The sequence below is a fragment of the Cuculus canorus genome, chromosome 5, assembly GCF_017976375.1.
Source record: "Cuculus canorus isolate bCucCan1 chromosome 5, bCucCan1.pri, whole genome shotgun sequence".
Taxonomy (NCBI): domain Eukaryota; kingdom Metazoa; phylum Chordata; class Aves; order Cuculiformes; family Cuculidae; genus Cuculus; species Cuculus canorus.
In genome coordinates, this window is record NC_071405.1 from 67,400,437 (window position 1) to 67,416,309 (window position 15,873).

The 15,873-nt window shown below is 50.0% G+C and overlaps 1 protein-coding gene across 9 annotated transcripts in view; it reads right to left on the reverse strand.

Moving 5' to 3' along the window:
* LTBP2 (latent transforming growth factor beta binding protein 2) overlaps positions 1 to 15,873 on the reverse strand; it is a 69,368-nt gene that overhangs the window by 40,136 nt on the left and 13,359 nt on the right. For all 9 annotated transcript variants that reach the window (XM_054067193.1, XM_054067192.1, XM_054067189.1 and 6 more), the window contains exon 3: positions 15,534 to 15,777. In XM_054067193.1, coding sequence (XP_053923168.1) covers positions 15,534 to 15,777 — 244 coding nt within the window. The remainder of the gene's footprint in view (positions 1 to 15,533; positions 15,778 to 15,873) is intronic.

A 15,873-nucleotide genomic window follows, 5' to 3' on the forward strand; every position in this document is an offset into this window, starting at 1 on the left:
GTACCACCTACCCTGATGGCCATGGGGGCCAGGCATGACCTGCCCACACTTTTCTGAGCTACTAATCCAGCCCTGCTGTCAGCAGAGGAACTTTTGATGCCTGTTACCTACTGCTTTGTTAGCTAGTGTACTACTGCTGGTATTGCTAGGGACAAAGGAAAAGCCATATGGAGCTCCAGGGAGGCTCAGGGAGAGCTACCAAGCCCTGGAAGCTCAGGTGCTTTTGTTGTCTGATCTCTAGTGAGACTCCAAGCATAGTCCTATAGGTGAACGTGGATGAGGTTCCAAGGTCTTTTACTATATAGACGGAAGCATCCCAAGAAACGAGGTGAGCGCTCCTCAGCCCAGCAATGCTCCCTGTCCTAGTGCTGGTCACTTGAGGGCAACTTCAGCCCTGAGTTTTGAAGAGTCGCTGAGTGAAGGCAACTGGCAGCATAAGGCAGGGAAATATCAGCTCTTGTGTTTGAAAATACTCACATCTTATCCATCCTTGAGGAAGAGAGCATGCTACCTGCAAGTAGCAGGGCTTGGCCGGCACTACCCATTGCCTGCCTGAAGGAATTCCACCCTTCAGCTTTATAGACAACTCCTGCCATTCCTAGGATGATCAGATTTCGTGAAAAAAACAACAACAAACAAAAAAAAACCCCTGCCCAAACCCCAACCTATGAAGGGCTTTAAATAAAATAAATAAAATACTCATTAGCATTTAATTTACAAGTAAAAGTGGATTATATGTCCTTACTGCAAGGGGCAGTGCCAACTTCACAAAAGAAAAACAGAGAAGGAACATTACTCCATGGCTTGCAACGCTTGAGGAAAAACCATTGTACTGGGATCCTGTTGGCAAAGCATTCCAGTGTGTGTCACAGCAGGGGAAGCAGATTTGCTTTGAGTTAATTTGTTTATTTGGTTCTATTCTAGGCAGATGAGCTCTGGCATTTGTGGACTGAGTTGAGTAACGCTATCCTACCCCAGACCACAGAAATCAATGGCAAAGGGTATCTTTCCATTTCAGTTTGTCGGTCCTAATCCACCCACAAGTCACGCCAAGTGGCTGGCTCATGGTCAGGGAATAAAAAACAGCTTCTCCCCTCCAAATCTTCAGACTCAGTCCATACTGGGCAGATGTGGACTGGCTTGTTTGAAGGGTTTTAGAGAATGGACCTGAGCTCACCACAGCACAGACCTAGTAGAAACATAAGTAGCAATGCCAAACCATCCGTTGGATCCTAATATATACGGCTGAGCTTGTCTACTTCCCAGGGCTCTGCATTGCCATAAGGTGTGGCTGTCCTAAGGGGAAGAGCAAGGATGGAAAACGGAGGGAGCAGCTCCAAATCAGCAGAGCGGGCAGCTTGTGCTACCACTTTTCATGCCTCCACCCAATCAGGGAAGAGGCAGAGGAGGCAGAGACCCCAAGGACTAGTTCTGGGGCATTTCAAGTCCCAGGGCTTCACATTCATTCAGTCTTACAGTTTCTCTCCATGTGGTATTACTCATTTCCACTCTTCCAGCCAAGCACATGGCCAGCACAGATCTCTGCAAAGAGGCAGTGGTCTCTTCCTTTAGAGGCAACCGCCTGTCAAGCAGCTGGGTTCCCTACTCTTCATCCATCAGAGCTGCTGACAGCTGTCTCCACGTCAAGCACAGTCTGGGGAGCAGAAAGTGTGCAGTCTCCTAGAACACCCGTCCTTCTGGGATTTCCTGGGGTGCCCACCTCTGCGGTGCTCAGCTAACAACGGCAGTCTGGGGCAAACATTAGTCAAGAGGGAAAAGAGAAGGAGGGAGCAGCATTCTTCTTCCAGGAGCATGGATATGTGTGCTCCCGTGCACCTCTACCAGACTGACAGCTGAAAGGTCACTAGATGAAAGACCTCAATCATCAGCACATGGAAAGTTTCACTCCTACAGGTATCAGGTGCTAAACAAAATTAAGAGAGCCTTGGGATGGGAGCGAGCCATGCAGTCAGTGATCTGCTTCTACAACAATTTAAAATCACCCAACAAGGACTTGTAGCTGTTCTTTTCTGAGGTGCATGCCAAGGACCTGGACTCCCCAGAAGCCTCTAAGGACACATGCCAGAAGCCAGGAGTACCAAGGGAGACTGGTCCCTTACATTCTAGTGCTACACATCCCTGCAGGATCCAAATGATACCTGCATGACATCCAGCAAGGGAACTGCACATCTACCACTGCACCTTTGTGCATAAATACTCTATTTTAATAGGTTTTGTTACCAGTTACACTCTGCTACATATTTACTTTAGAGACAGCAGGCTAGAGAAGGTACAAACACGTTGTATTTCCCAGGTACGATGGCTCTCCTGCCCAGTCCCAGATGAACCTGCAAGGTGCCTGTTCCCTGCCCAGAGGGATCAGCGGTATCTCTCACCCCACTGAGGACAGTGAGCTGAACATTGAGCCAGCAGGCTCCTGGCAACCATGCAGACGAACATGAGGATTGATGTTTTCTGAATCAACCACAGGGTTTTTTTTTTAAAGCCTGCAATTTCAAGACTAGGTACACAAAATCACAATAACCAACTCTGAAGAGACCACAAGGTTCAGAAAACAATACTGTTTTTCTAACTCACTGTACATAGAAAGCATTTTTTTCAAACCTCTCATCATTTCTGATGATCACGGTTCTCTGGGTAAGCAAAAGCCACAGGAAATCCAGATGGGTATACAGCTGTGGCTTCTCTTAGTGACCTAAGGCCAGGCATCCTCCTGGGGCTGGAGGCAAAGGTGGCAAACTCTTCAAAGCACTTCCCTCTCTCGAGAAGCAACACCTCAGTCTTTCCTGGATTTAGCGTCTATCGGCCACTCTTCATCCAACTGTTGACTTTGGCCACATCACTAGTGAGCTGGGAAATTGTGTTTTTTGTGTTTGCGTAAAGGAAACGCAGAGCCAAGTGCCACAGGAGTATTACTCTTTTTTCCTCCAGCCTGCCTCACCCTCTCCCCAGCCAAAGCCTGACTGACCACAGCAGGGTGGACGGCCCACGGCACTGCAGAGAGAGTTAATCCTGGACAGTTCGGTCAGCAGGGAGGGGTGCTGACCCCAGACAAAGCAAGGGCCAGCCAGATGAGGATTGGAAAATCACTCTTCCAGCTGGAAACAAGTCTGCACCCTGCTGAGCATCGCAGAGAGATGATAGAGATTATAGAGACCTAAGGAGCAGTTTCCAGGAGGGCAACAACAGAATGGGATGGCACTGGCCAAAACAAAACTAAAGATAAGAGACCCTCAGAGAAGCAATCGTCTTCCCGGAGTCCAGGAACCCCCATGCCGGGGTCCAAGCTCAACAAGTTCCAACTAGAGGCAGCTGACTGGGATGCAACTGCTGCCTCCATCCACTCGGAGAGGCAGCATGCCACCGGCGGGGCTGGGAGCGGAGTCCCACGGAGGGGAGGCACTGCGGCACTGCTCAGTCCACCACAGCTCCTCCAGCCTGCACGCGCAGCTCCAAGGCAGGAAGGCTCAGCCAGGACAGGGGCTGAGCATGACTCAGCCCCTGAGAACCTGCCAGGACAACAGGCGGGTTCTCCCCTGGTTTGTAACACTGAACAATATACTTGGTGTCTGTCTTGTCTGTCCGCCTGTCCCTTTGGCGAGATGCCGTCCCTGCTCGGGGCCATGGGGACCAAAATCAGTGATTCACTTCCCCCTTTGTAATGCTCAGCAGTTGCTGATTTTTCCACTAAAGCATAGCAGAAGAATGGGCAGCCTCAACACCAGCGTCTGTGTCTACAGGGGAAGAGAGAAGCAGCCAGCCTTGGAAAGCCGCAAATTGACCACAGACCAGAAACTTCCCCTTTCTTGGACTCTGAACAGGTTCCTCAGCAGGCAGACAGGATTCATGGCTCAGACTCTGAGCCCTGGAGCACAGAGGAGGCATTGCTTAGAGAGCGCTCAAGTTTATTATCAATTAGCTCACAAACATGCTGACAAGCAAGACAGCTCTGTTAGGACTCAGGGACCAGTTGGGGAAACTACACCATACAAGGCACCTGACTTCAAGCCCACCCACATTATGTCCATAAATCCTGGCTCAGTTTATTATCCCTGCGAGCAGCAATGATAGCTCTGAAACCTGCCTGCTTCAGGCTCCCCACTGTCCCTCCTGTGGCCACTTTCAAGCCCTGGTAACCCCTGAGCAAGTGAGAGAGACACAAAACCCGAAGCCCTCTGCTCCTCAGTGTTTGGTGGAAGGCAAAGGGCAGTCCTCTTGGCCAGAAGAAGCAGTCACCAACCTTCCCCAGGCAGGAGACCTTCCCGGCTGAACTAAGCAGGACCTGTGTACCATGAAGGTCACAGGAATGACTATCTGGGTGCCATCGTGCCTGATTCACAGTCACCTGCACCCACCACAGGGACATAAAGATGAGTGGCGACTCTATTGCTTACCACAAAAGCTCTCAGCTGCCAAGGTTCCTCCTCACTTGTTCACCTGCCACAGGCACAGCTCACACGCAGTCAGCTCACCAGGCAAGCAGGAAGGGAGTCATCCAGACCCTTCTTCCCCTGCCAGACCCTTGAAAGCTCCTGTAGGCAGAGGTGCCACTGACAACACTGTTTGCCTTGAGCACACGGAGCACTGCCAACGAGCGCTCAGGGCTGTACAGGCAGGAACAAGGGTCAGGCTTCCCACCCCACACGCGCTCTCAATGCCGCTGGCACATGCCCAGGAGTCTCACCAGTTCAGCAGCCAGATGCCACCACTACCCCTCTCCACGGCTAGTAAGGGGCTGTGAAAGAGCCCACGTGGCTTTTAGTTTGGGCTCTCCTCTGAGCCATCTCGCAGTGGTAGCTCCACATCCCTGGCATATGTGCCAGTGGCTGGCCAGGATTTCTCTGGATCTCTCACTACAAACTGCAGCAACAGATGTGCAAGTCTACGGGGCAGCAAAGGCATCAAGTCTCTGCCCCATGCCACCAAGCTCAGTCCCTCCACCACCACCACCACCCTGGCATCTGCCTTCTTCTGGCCTCCAAAGCAGTATCAGTGCTCTAGGACCACCCGAACTGGCTCCCAGCCCACCATATAGTGGATGAGAACAAAGAGGGAGGAGGCAATGGGCTGTGAATGCTGTTTTTATCTGCTCAGAAGTTATCAGACACCACATAGGACAGCAAACAGGTTCTCTTTAATCAGTCTCTGGGGATCAAAGTTGCTCCTTAGCCAACATAGCTGCTCCCACGTCTCCACACAGTCCCCTGCTGACATTAAATGCCCTTCCATTGCCACACATGCCATCTGCCACTCTGGGAGTGCTCTTCTTTGCTGTCTTGTATTAGGGAGTGAGCAACTGACTCCCTGGAAGCAGTCCAGCTCTCCAAGCATGGGAACAGCACCTGCCTGGATCAGCAAGGCCGTAGAAACATGCCCTGTACAAGAGCATGGCACGGGGCTGTCACCAGGAGCAGCAGATCATGCTCCTGGTTGGACACATCAGACCTTACTGCTGACCCATAAAGCGGTCAGAACCATGACTTCCAAAGACCAAATGTGATGAAGAGCTCTTTGCAATCTGCTTGTCTCTAGAGCTGAAGTGTGAGCCAATGCCTCCCTCCAAAATCAAAATGCAGCCTGCAAATGCTCTGAGCTTCAAGTGGAACCAGCAGAGGAATCAGGCCAGGCTACTTGACTACAAATGCCACATCTGGGGCAAATCTTGCACACTCCATAGATTAAAACAGGGATTTAGAAGGAGAGGGAGACCGGGCACGCTACCACCCCTCTGGCAGAGTTGCTCATATGCTGCAGTGTATGTGGTGAGTGGCAGACAAGACAGGCAGCTGTGCAGCCCTCCTCTCTTCAGCTCAGCCACACACTCCTCCAGGCTGAAGTGGTGAGAAAGTTGCTCCAGTTGGCTCCCCTACCTGGATTCAGAGGTTAGCGTTCAGCAGCACGATCAACAGGCACAGCACTGCTGCCTGACACAGTCACACAGCCGCTCTGATGCCTTAGAGAGAAGAGACCTATCCAGAAGTGTCCTCACCGTTTCCATCACATGGAGGTCTCCATCAGTGCCACCATCTTTCTGCAGACATCACCCCACGGCCACAGCTTTTGCACTGTTACAAAACTGGGCATAAGATGCCGGCACATTTGGAACTGGGTTGTCCACTGTGCAATGTGACCGCTCCGCAGAGGGTGCAGCCACCCCCACCAGCCACGGCAATGCCTCCCACTGCCCCCCTCCTCTTCCCTCTGCCCCCCATACAATGAGCAGAAGGTTTCTGCCTGGCAGGAGAAGGATCTGTATTTAGGGCAGAGACAAGCAAGAGAAGAGGACAACATATCAACCTGCCCTTGTGCCCATAAACACACTGAGATCTCCAGACCAAAGGGCCCTCTATCTCCACAAGACACAAGAGCCGTGAGCTGAGGACCCAGCCCTCATCTAATGAAATGTGCTGCTGAGGCATTCACCAGAGAAAAGCTCACCGCTGGCCATGGGGAGGTCACTTGTCTTCCTTGTATAGCAGGGAGAAAACAAGCACTCTTGAGTTTCATTTCCATCTTGATAACTGGCAACGCTCGCCCCCTCTACCAGGCTGCCAACTTCAAAGCCATGAAAAAACACTTTAGCCTATTCATCCTTGCACCCACACACAGCCCAGGGAGGGCGGTGAGCCAGCTGCCTGCCCCCGGCTTCATACAGGGCACGGAGAGGGCAGGCAAAACCGCTCTCATCCCAGGCGTGTGAGCGAGGTGAAGAGCTTGCGGCTGCACACTCAAGCACACGCACACATGGCATGAGAGCAACAGACAGGAGACAAGATCATAGAATCACCAGGTTGGAAAGGACCCACTGGAGACACCTGTAGTTCTCTCATCTGGGGAAGAGGAGGCTCTTCATCTACAACAGGAGGTGCTGGGAAGTCTCCCACTCAACCTGGGAACACTGTGGATCTAAGATATATTTTAATCTAAAAAATAATGGTTGAACATCCAGCAGGACGCCTGGACTTCGGATCTCTTAGCTTAATGTAGTTAATTAGGTAGATGTGCTCACATCTCTCCATCCCCTGACATATATAGAATTCCCTCACCTGCAGCACTCCAGCCAGGCGAGCTGCGTTGGGATGTGACACTTTGCTATCCCCTCTTGAAGTCTCAGCCCTGCCAGGCATTGGCGAACGAATATCCTGGTGATTTTACTCTGCACCGTTCTGCGCTGGCTCCATCCCTCCAGCTGCTCAGTAGCCAGAAGCGCTCCCGACCACGTATGCATGACGCCTGGTGCCAAAGTCAGTGCTGGGTACTGGGACCACAAATCTTTCCAGGGGTACTGTGATCACGAATCTGCTCTCGCATCTGTCCCAAATGGCCTTCAATATCCACACCGAGAACCAGCGGAGAGGAGCAAGTTTCAAGGGATTCCTAGCAGGAAGGGCTCTGAAGAAGGCAGAAAGGCTGCACCTGCCTTGGCAGCACATGGGCTCCATCTCCTCAGCAAAGCAGCTCCAAAGAGAGGAGAAGGCAGAGCTCCAATGTTGTTATCAACCTGTCGTTACATCTGGAAGAGTTTGGCACATTGCTCTTACAGAAAGTCTTGCAGCTGAAAAATCAGCACGGCCACCCTGCCAAAGCTACAGGCAACCTAATACACCCCGTCTGCCCCCTCCAGATAGCCTCAGCCTCTGAGTATGCTCCCCATCCTCCAAGGCCAGTATTTGGCTCAGTTTTGCAGATGTGGGTCTGTTAACCATTCATCTCAAGTCTCTCCCTCCCTCCTTTTGTAGTTCTCAGGATTTCTTCCAATTTGTCTTTTCTGGCAATAAAAATTACCTTGACTCAATGCAGGACCCCAGGGTGCGTAGGAAAAAAGTCCTTGTGACTCGGGTATTTTGCCTCCAAAGTCCTAAGCACCATTGGTCTCTCGTATGCGGTCACACTACATTACTCTCTGCTGCCTAATTTGCTGTTCAATCCTACTCTGCAAAATCTCAGCCTCTCCTTCTTCTAGATTTCTTCCACCCCTGGAGGATTTTTTTCCTTCAGTTTTAACAGACAATATTTTTCCATCCTGAGTCTCTCCTTAATTCCTGCCTATATGTTTACTTTCTGCGTGTCCGTGAAGAGAGCTTTCACGCATATGAGAAAAAAACCAGGTTGCTTCACAGAGCTGGGTACTAATCCCATCCAGCACCAGGCACTCAGGGCAGCACTTCTCAAGGTGTTTCTGAAGAAAGGAGAGGAGAATGAGCATATTCTACACGGCGACCTCTACATCTCCATTTCAAAATCATATCGGCTTCAATTCATCCCTTGCGTCCTGCCAGAACTTGGTGATTTATGAAGAACACTCAACACCGAAAAGAACAGCTTAGATTTTGCCTAAAAACCATCTTAAACCAAATAAGGCAGCGGACAATCAGGTACGAGAAGCTGCAGCATAATCCATATGTACAAGGGAGCTGAAAGCAAGCTGGACGACAATCCTGATTCAGGCACTAGGGAAAAACTCTCCTGCATTTGATCACGTGGCCTTAGCGCTATTCTAACATCTTTCTTTTTTTTTATACAATTGCTATATAAATTGTATTGTCATAAATGTCCCGAATGATATATGTATAGTATATAAAATAGGCTATAAACTGGATTTTCTGTACTACCTCACCTACCACATGTACAATGCATTTGCCCTGCACTCTGCTCTCTTGGATGTAGTCTCAGACTAAGCTGACAGTAGCAGCATTTTTCTTTCAGTTAGAAGGAAAAGTGCATTTGAATGTTTTCTCCCAAAGACTAGAGGCTAAATTAAGCTATAGGAATGGCTCCCAAGGAGGTGCAGAAGAACCAGACCTAATGTAAAGACTATATTTGGAGTTTAAAAGGAATCTGAAAAACCTGCTATCCTCCTGCTGCTCTGAAGCATATGCAACCCTCTGGAAAGTAAATACATAAAGCATATAAACCAGAATGGTGCTGACAGCTTTAAAACACTAGAAAGTAGAGCAACTGTATCTGGTGCCAGGCTAGAGAAGGTATATCATGTAATTCAAAAATAGAAGTATTTTTATACAAGAAAAATGACATTTACGCTCCTCTTGGGTAGCTTGAGTTTTTCCTTTAGGCTTCCCAGACGGTTTGCCAAAGACTTTCAACTATGTCAAAGCAGGAGAGGGGCTGAAATCTGGAGCTTATGGAGATCTCATTGCCCTGACTGGAATCTCTTTTCACATATTCTCACACGGACTGGCACTGGCTTTTTAGTTTCAACTTTTTAACAGAGTCTCGGATATCTACTAAAATTGGCTCTGGATCAAGGAATGTAAATGCTTGGCCACCTTGTGAAAACTACATTGCCAAAGGGAAGCACCTTGGAAAGACACAATTAAGGCTTATCTGCACTGGGAAAATATGCACAAACATGCTGTAGTGGTGGAAGGCAAGGCTGGCATCAGTGTTTTATCCCAGGGATTCAACATCACTCGCTATGGGTCTCCTGGGCTGGTCTCACTCCATGCAAAGCAGGAAACCTGACACAGCCCATACTATGGGAATGCACTTACAGAGGGGCTTCTCAGCCCAAGGTCAGCTTTTATCTTCTCTGCTATTTGGGCATTAGTAAACGTAACCCTCATAAATGTAAAGTGACTGACAGTTGTAAGTGAGCAGAAGAGGAGGAGTTGTGATCAGTAGATTCACAGCTAATACAGACCTCCTCCTAGCACTAGATGTATTGTGGATAAACAGCTCTAGACACTCAACTTCAACCCAAGTAAGGCAGTACTAAAGCTCCCCTTTTCCTCATAAATGTGGAAAGTTCAAAGCTGGCAAGACAGAAGGCTCCAGATCCTGCTTTAACAATTAAGACAAATCTGTCTCTGTTTGGAGCAGCATCTTTAAAAACCAAGTGAACTTGCAATGAACTTCTGCTTTATCTGCTAGTCCTCAATAACAACAAGCTAATCAAGCTGACTTTGCCAAGCCACAGTTATCCATCTTATGTTTTGAGCGGCCACCTCCGGGTGGAGAGCTTTACATCCACCCATACACACCACTTTCCTCTGCAAAGGTCCATGCTGGATGACCAGAACGGGAACTGGTTTCAATCAATTTTCAAAAAGAAGGAAATAGACTTTCATCATCCAACAACCTCTGCTGCACACCCAAGATCCTGCCTTTGCTTGCTCCCTGCTGCTCTCATCCTTTGCTTCCAGGATAGAGAATAGAGATTTTGGCGTAGCCTCCCTGCTGGCATCAGTTTCCCAGCATCCCCAGGTCAGAAGTGTTTGACGCAACTCCTCAAGGGATGCATATAGCCCTTTCTTTCCTCGGGAAGGGAGGAGATGTCTCCTCCAGGGTGCTGGAGAGGAGGTTCTGAGATCAAGAGTCAGTGGGGCGGGCATGTCACAACTCATCCTTCTTCCTTTTCCATTCTGAAAACACCAGGCAACTCCCAGCAACTGCCTTGCCTAAACAGAGCCCTCTCAAAGGAAGCTCCCTGGCCTCAAGAGATTAGCTGCATTAAGCTGTCTGCACAGTGTTTCGGCACCTTTTACTACAGTTATGTCCTTTTTCTTTTGCCTGGGTTGCTGGAAAAATGCTTTGCAGGTCCCAGTCATCTCTCCCTTTTTGTAAAACAGAAGGATGCCTTGTTTCCCAGGCAGCCTTAATCCCCAGCACACACATCCCATCTGGGCAGTACAGCTCCCTTGCTTAGATGTTCGTTACAGATTTACACCCAGCACTCCCGCAGGAAGGACCTTCTCAGGTGGCAACAGCAGGACCCTCCTCACACACCCTCCAGGCTCAGAGGCAGCTGGCTGTCCATCCTGATAGTGAGGGGCAGGGGTGCAAGCCCTTTCCACTCCCTCCTAAATAAACAGGAATTCTGCTGATACTTCAGCCTTAGGAAAACAAAGCTGTTTCCATTTAGCTTGGCTTCTGGGCTGAGGTGCAGCTCCACCCGCACAATCATCGGTTGGGGCTTTGCTTCTCCCCGCAGAGATTCAGGCTGAGATCAAGGAGAGGATGGATTTGCAGCTAGTCCATGCCGGGAGGGCCTCTAACACCCTCAGGAGTTTGCTCTCAGAGTTCTGAGCAGCCCAGTGCCAGGGTCTCCCAGCTCCTGCAGCAGCAAACAAGTCCCCACAGACTCCCACAGGTGCCCGGCTCTAAATCTCTGCTGACTCACTGCCCACTAAAGGGACTTGGGAAGTGGTACTTACTGCTCTGTCTGTATTTTAAGAGATGAAAGCTTGAGCATCATCAGCTCTGGTGTCAGCAAAGTAAACCCAGAGCTGCCCTTCTTCTAGCCATGTCTTTCTCTGGGCAAGTGCTGAGCCCAGATACGTCTGAGTATGTCTTCTTCAGTCCCAGGAAGAAGAAATCACGTGCACTGTATGGGCAAGCCAAGGATGCGGTGATTCCTCCCTGCTCCCTCTTGAAAGAGAGGAACGGATGGCTACACGGCAGCACCGACAGCTGTGCTCAGCACAATGCTCAGGCTGACATCCACGTCCTCTGCTTCCCAGGACTGCCAGCGTGCCCCAGAATGGATCTACGACAGCTATTCTGGGAACGTCCACAGATCCATTTGCCAACCTTCACATTTGCCAAGTGTAATACAAACCAACCAGTACAACCAGTTGTGTATGACCAGTACAACTCTGTTGATCAAGGAGCTGCTACTTCTCACCAAGGCTGAGGGCAAAAGACTGACAGTAACTTCTCTCCTAATGTCACAATGGTGTTTTCTGGACTCTCCTGGCAGGAAAGCCACAGAAGGCATCGCTGCCTCTGCTTCCAGGCATGAATTTGAGCCCATCTGCTAGAAACAAGGCCATGAAAATAGGCAGCTTCTTCATCATGCATTTCAACAAGTTTTTATAGGCTCCTCCAGACTCCCAAAGCCTTCAGATCAGACTACACTCCATACTGAAGTGGCAGTCATCATAAGAAGCAAGTCCAGCTAGCTGAGGATAAGAAATCACTTTAAAGCAGCCCCACCACTCAGGCAAGTGGGGAATACTTTAGCCCAGGCAGTTCTTGAATAAGCCAAGAGGTTGCTCTTCTAACTCCTGCTGAAGACTCACTTCAGAACACACGGAATCCAAAATCAGCCCCATCTCTGCTTAGTGAGCAGGTCTCTGGGGGAGGATTCAAGCATTTTATTGCATGTTTATAAGACATCTAATACAGCATTGTTCTAGTGCATGACTTCAGAGCTTCTGATTGCTACCCCGTATAAACAAACACAAACAACATCAATGTACTCACAAGTAAACTAAAGGAGAAAGAAAATTCACTCATGTGAGCATTGATTTCCTGTATTAGCACAGCAAAATGAGGCTAAGAGGTCATAAGCATCCACTCTCGCACAACTCTTCCCTGTATAAGAACGTGCAGGGAGGTTGGGGACTGGATCTCATGGTCTTCTCAAAACCACTCACCTGGAACCACCAGTGTCACCAAAGACCACAGAGCCACCCAAGAACTTCTACCACTTCCTTAATGACACACAACTAAGCCAATGGCTGTGGGATCCTGGTGGGCTCACTAGAAAAAGTCAGTGTTCCACCAAACACAACCCATCCTTATCCCGGTGGAGCTCAACTACTAGAAAACCCAAGCTGCTCCTTAGAATTGTCAGTGAACTCATCCTCATTCTTCCAAATCTGAGCAAGATCTGCTGGTTCTGAGAAGGCCAATATGCTTCTTGCTCTTGCTGCTACAGCCCAACTGTATGGAGAAAGCCTGACACAGAAGCACAGAAAGTACTTTAGTGGTAGCACAGAAATAGATGATGTTGTAACTGAAGAAGCAGACTCCAAGTTCAAACAAGTCTGAAAGCATGGTTTCACAAGACAAAAGACCAACCTAATATGTAGATTCCCCCAAATGAGGAGTCTGTCTCCTTCTCCCTCCTTCCCGCTAGCCTTGCAATTCTGTCCAGTCTTTCTGATCCTCATGTAATCTTTCAATAAGCCAATTTAGCCCACTGAAGTGGCAGAAAATGATCCTTAATTTTGCTGTGTTTGTTTTTTGCTGGTTTATGGAACTGAGCCAACTCTCCCAGAGGCAGGTGAGCACCAATGCCAGTGCAAGGGAAGCAGTGGGAAGGCATGGCTGGGTGCAAAAGCAGCAGAAGCAAGCCTTTGGCTGCAAATACTCACACTGAGAGCGCTCCACAGCTAGCCCAGAAGTTGGCAGGCTGAAGGGGACACACGAAGATATTTGGGAAACAACTCATCTAACAGCAGCATGACTTTTAGGTCATGTCAGTTGTATGCTATGTTATACGGTCTATAGACAAAATCCAAGCAACTCAACTTATAGGGATATACCCAGAGGCTGAAATGAGGCGTTTGGATGCAGACCAGTGCCAGGATGCAGGCAGCCTTACACCTGCCTGCACAGCACTGCTATACATCACCTGAGCAGGAAAGGCACATCCTCAAGGATGGCTCCAGAAGGCAGTCAGGGACAGCCGTGTCCCGGGGTCCTACCTGCAGCCATCACAAAGGATGCACGTCAAATGCTCTCACTAACATCGCAGGATAAGGCAATGTCTTATGACCGCTGTGAGGAGGGAAGGAGAAAAGGCATGACATGGTCTTTAACGGAGTCCGATTTCCTTGGGACAGCGCCAGAGGATTTAAGGTACGGCAGGCAGCTGGGCATTCAGCAATCCCAACTCAGCAATCGCTAGACGCTGTGTCTGACCGTCCGGACAGGAATGCTCTGCCAGTGCCTGCACAGCCCCCTGTCCTCTGCGTAGAGCCTGAGGTCATGTTCCTTACTGGGAAAGCCTTCAACAGGTGCTCTATCTCCAAGGGCACTGCTCTGCCTCCCCTCCCGTCCTTGCGCACAGAGCAGTGGCACGGAGGGGTAGGAAGAGGTCATTGCTGGGGAAACTTGTCAGCAGCGGCCAGGATCGCAGGCACGTGCGCGGGCTGCGTGCTCGCTCGGGCACTGAGCCTCTCTCAGGGCAGCGACGACAGGGGCTTGGCCTCCCCTCCCTGCCAGCGTCACCTCCTCCTTGCCTGAATTTGGTTCCCATCAGATAGTCTTTCATTTAGGCACCAAGCTATGCTGGCTTCAGTGAACTACTTCGTGTCAGTCAATTCCTCGTCAGTCATTTGAGCCCCTCCAAAACTACAGATGACCAAGAGTAAGCGTCTGGAAATGTCTCCAGCCCATGCATTGCCTCTGCTTCAGAAGAGACAGAAAGGCAACAGCCACTTTAAGTGCAACAAACACTTTAAAAATAACCTGCAGAAACACAAAGAAACAAAGGCTGAATTGTTCTCTCCTCTGGCAGCAAAAAGTGATGCTGAGAGAGAAAGTCAAAGCAGCTCACAGAAGAAAAGGAGAAATCGAAGCTACCTCCTGGTTAGGCACCTGTGATTTGCTGTAAGGTCTTACTGACTGTGATTGAGGGACTTTCATTACAAGCCACATGTAAATTGTCTGCCGTTGTGTCTACCAACAAAACCAGCCTTTCTGGCACAGCGACTGGGTGAGTAGCGGCAAGAACAACAGGGGCCTTTAGAGGTACTGCAGTCTAACGCTTTGCTCCCTGTCCATGGACACTTACAGAAAAGCAGAGGTGATTTATGTTTAAAAAACCAAACGTGTGAGTCGTTTCAAGCTAACAGGCACCACTCCCACCTCTCCACCCCCACCGACTTGCCAGCACCACAGAGGTGCTTGTCAGGGAAAGGCACCTTTCCCATATTTATTGCTTCCTTCAAAAGAAAAACCACAGCTCCAGCAGGACTTTACAAACACAAGGTGTGGAGGAGTTGTAGCTTGGGTACAAGACCACCTCAGCGCTAATCTGAGGCTGGTGGGCTGAAGCCATAAGCTTTTCCTCATCCAAAAGGACTGGATAACAACATAGCTGTCACCCTGCGTTTAACACGTTCCTCCCAGAGTCTCTCCTGCACAGACCTCTCTGAGCTCCAACAGCTGCATTTTCGCTTCTATACCAAATATGCAGGATCCTGCCTGGACACCAAATGACCCACATCACAGCATGGTGACACAAAAATACCAAATAGCAGCCTCAATAACAGCTAGAGTCTGCCAGAAGACCCCTCCGAGTATCATCAGTTGCTCATACCAGCTTTAATAGCACATTTCAGACCTATGTACACTCCCGTGGGAACCACCTAGACACACCGGTCTAACACATCGTCTTTGGAAAGAGATTTAATCCCGACTCTCCCATCCACACTGCTGCTACAGCAAAAGCTGCTTGTCAACTGGACAACGGCAAACCGTTGAGCTTCATGGTAGTCCTTCCCTGTGGGGCTGCTATTAGCTTGTCCCATTCCTGCGTGTGCCTGCAGACAATGACACAGTGCCGGGGACAAACCGAGTCCACTGGAAGGGCAGCAGGGTCTGACACCCTTTCATCAGCTCCCACAGGCTGGGCAAGAGCCTCCACCAGGAGCTGAGCTCCCTCGTCTCACGAAGCAGAGGCTGTGGCCTCACCAAGTGTGGTGTTGGCTGCTTGTGGGTTTAGGGAAGCATCCTGCTGGGAACCGGGTTTGACTTACACAGCTGGGATGTGCCGCGGGACGGGTGCCTGAGCCCCTCGCAGGGAGGCATCTCGCCCTGCCATGCTGGTTCTCCTACGGAGGGAGCTGGTGGAGGGTTGGAAGGCGGCAGCGGCACCAGGCGGGTGGTACTCCTGCTCGGGAACAACTTCTTCGCACCGGGAGCCTTGGAAGCCCGAACGACACGTACAGACCTGAGGACGGCTGCAGGAGCCCTTGTTCTGGCACGGTGGGTCACAGACAGCTGAGGAGACACAGAAAGGTGGTTAGTGGACAGAGAGCTCCCAGCAGCCTTCTCAGCCCCACAGTGGTGGCACCTGGCTGGGCAGCACAACCAGGG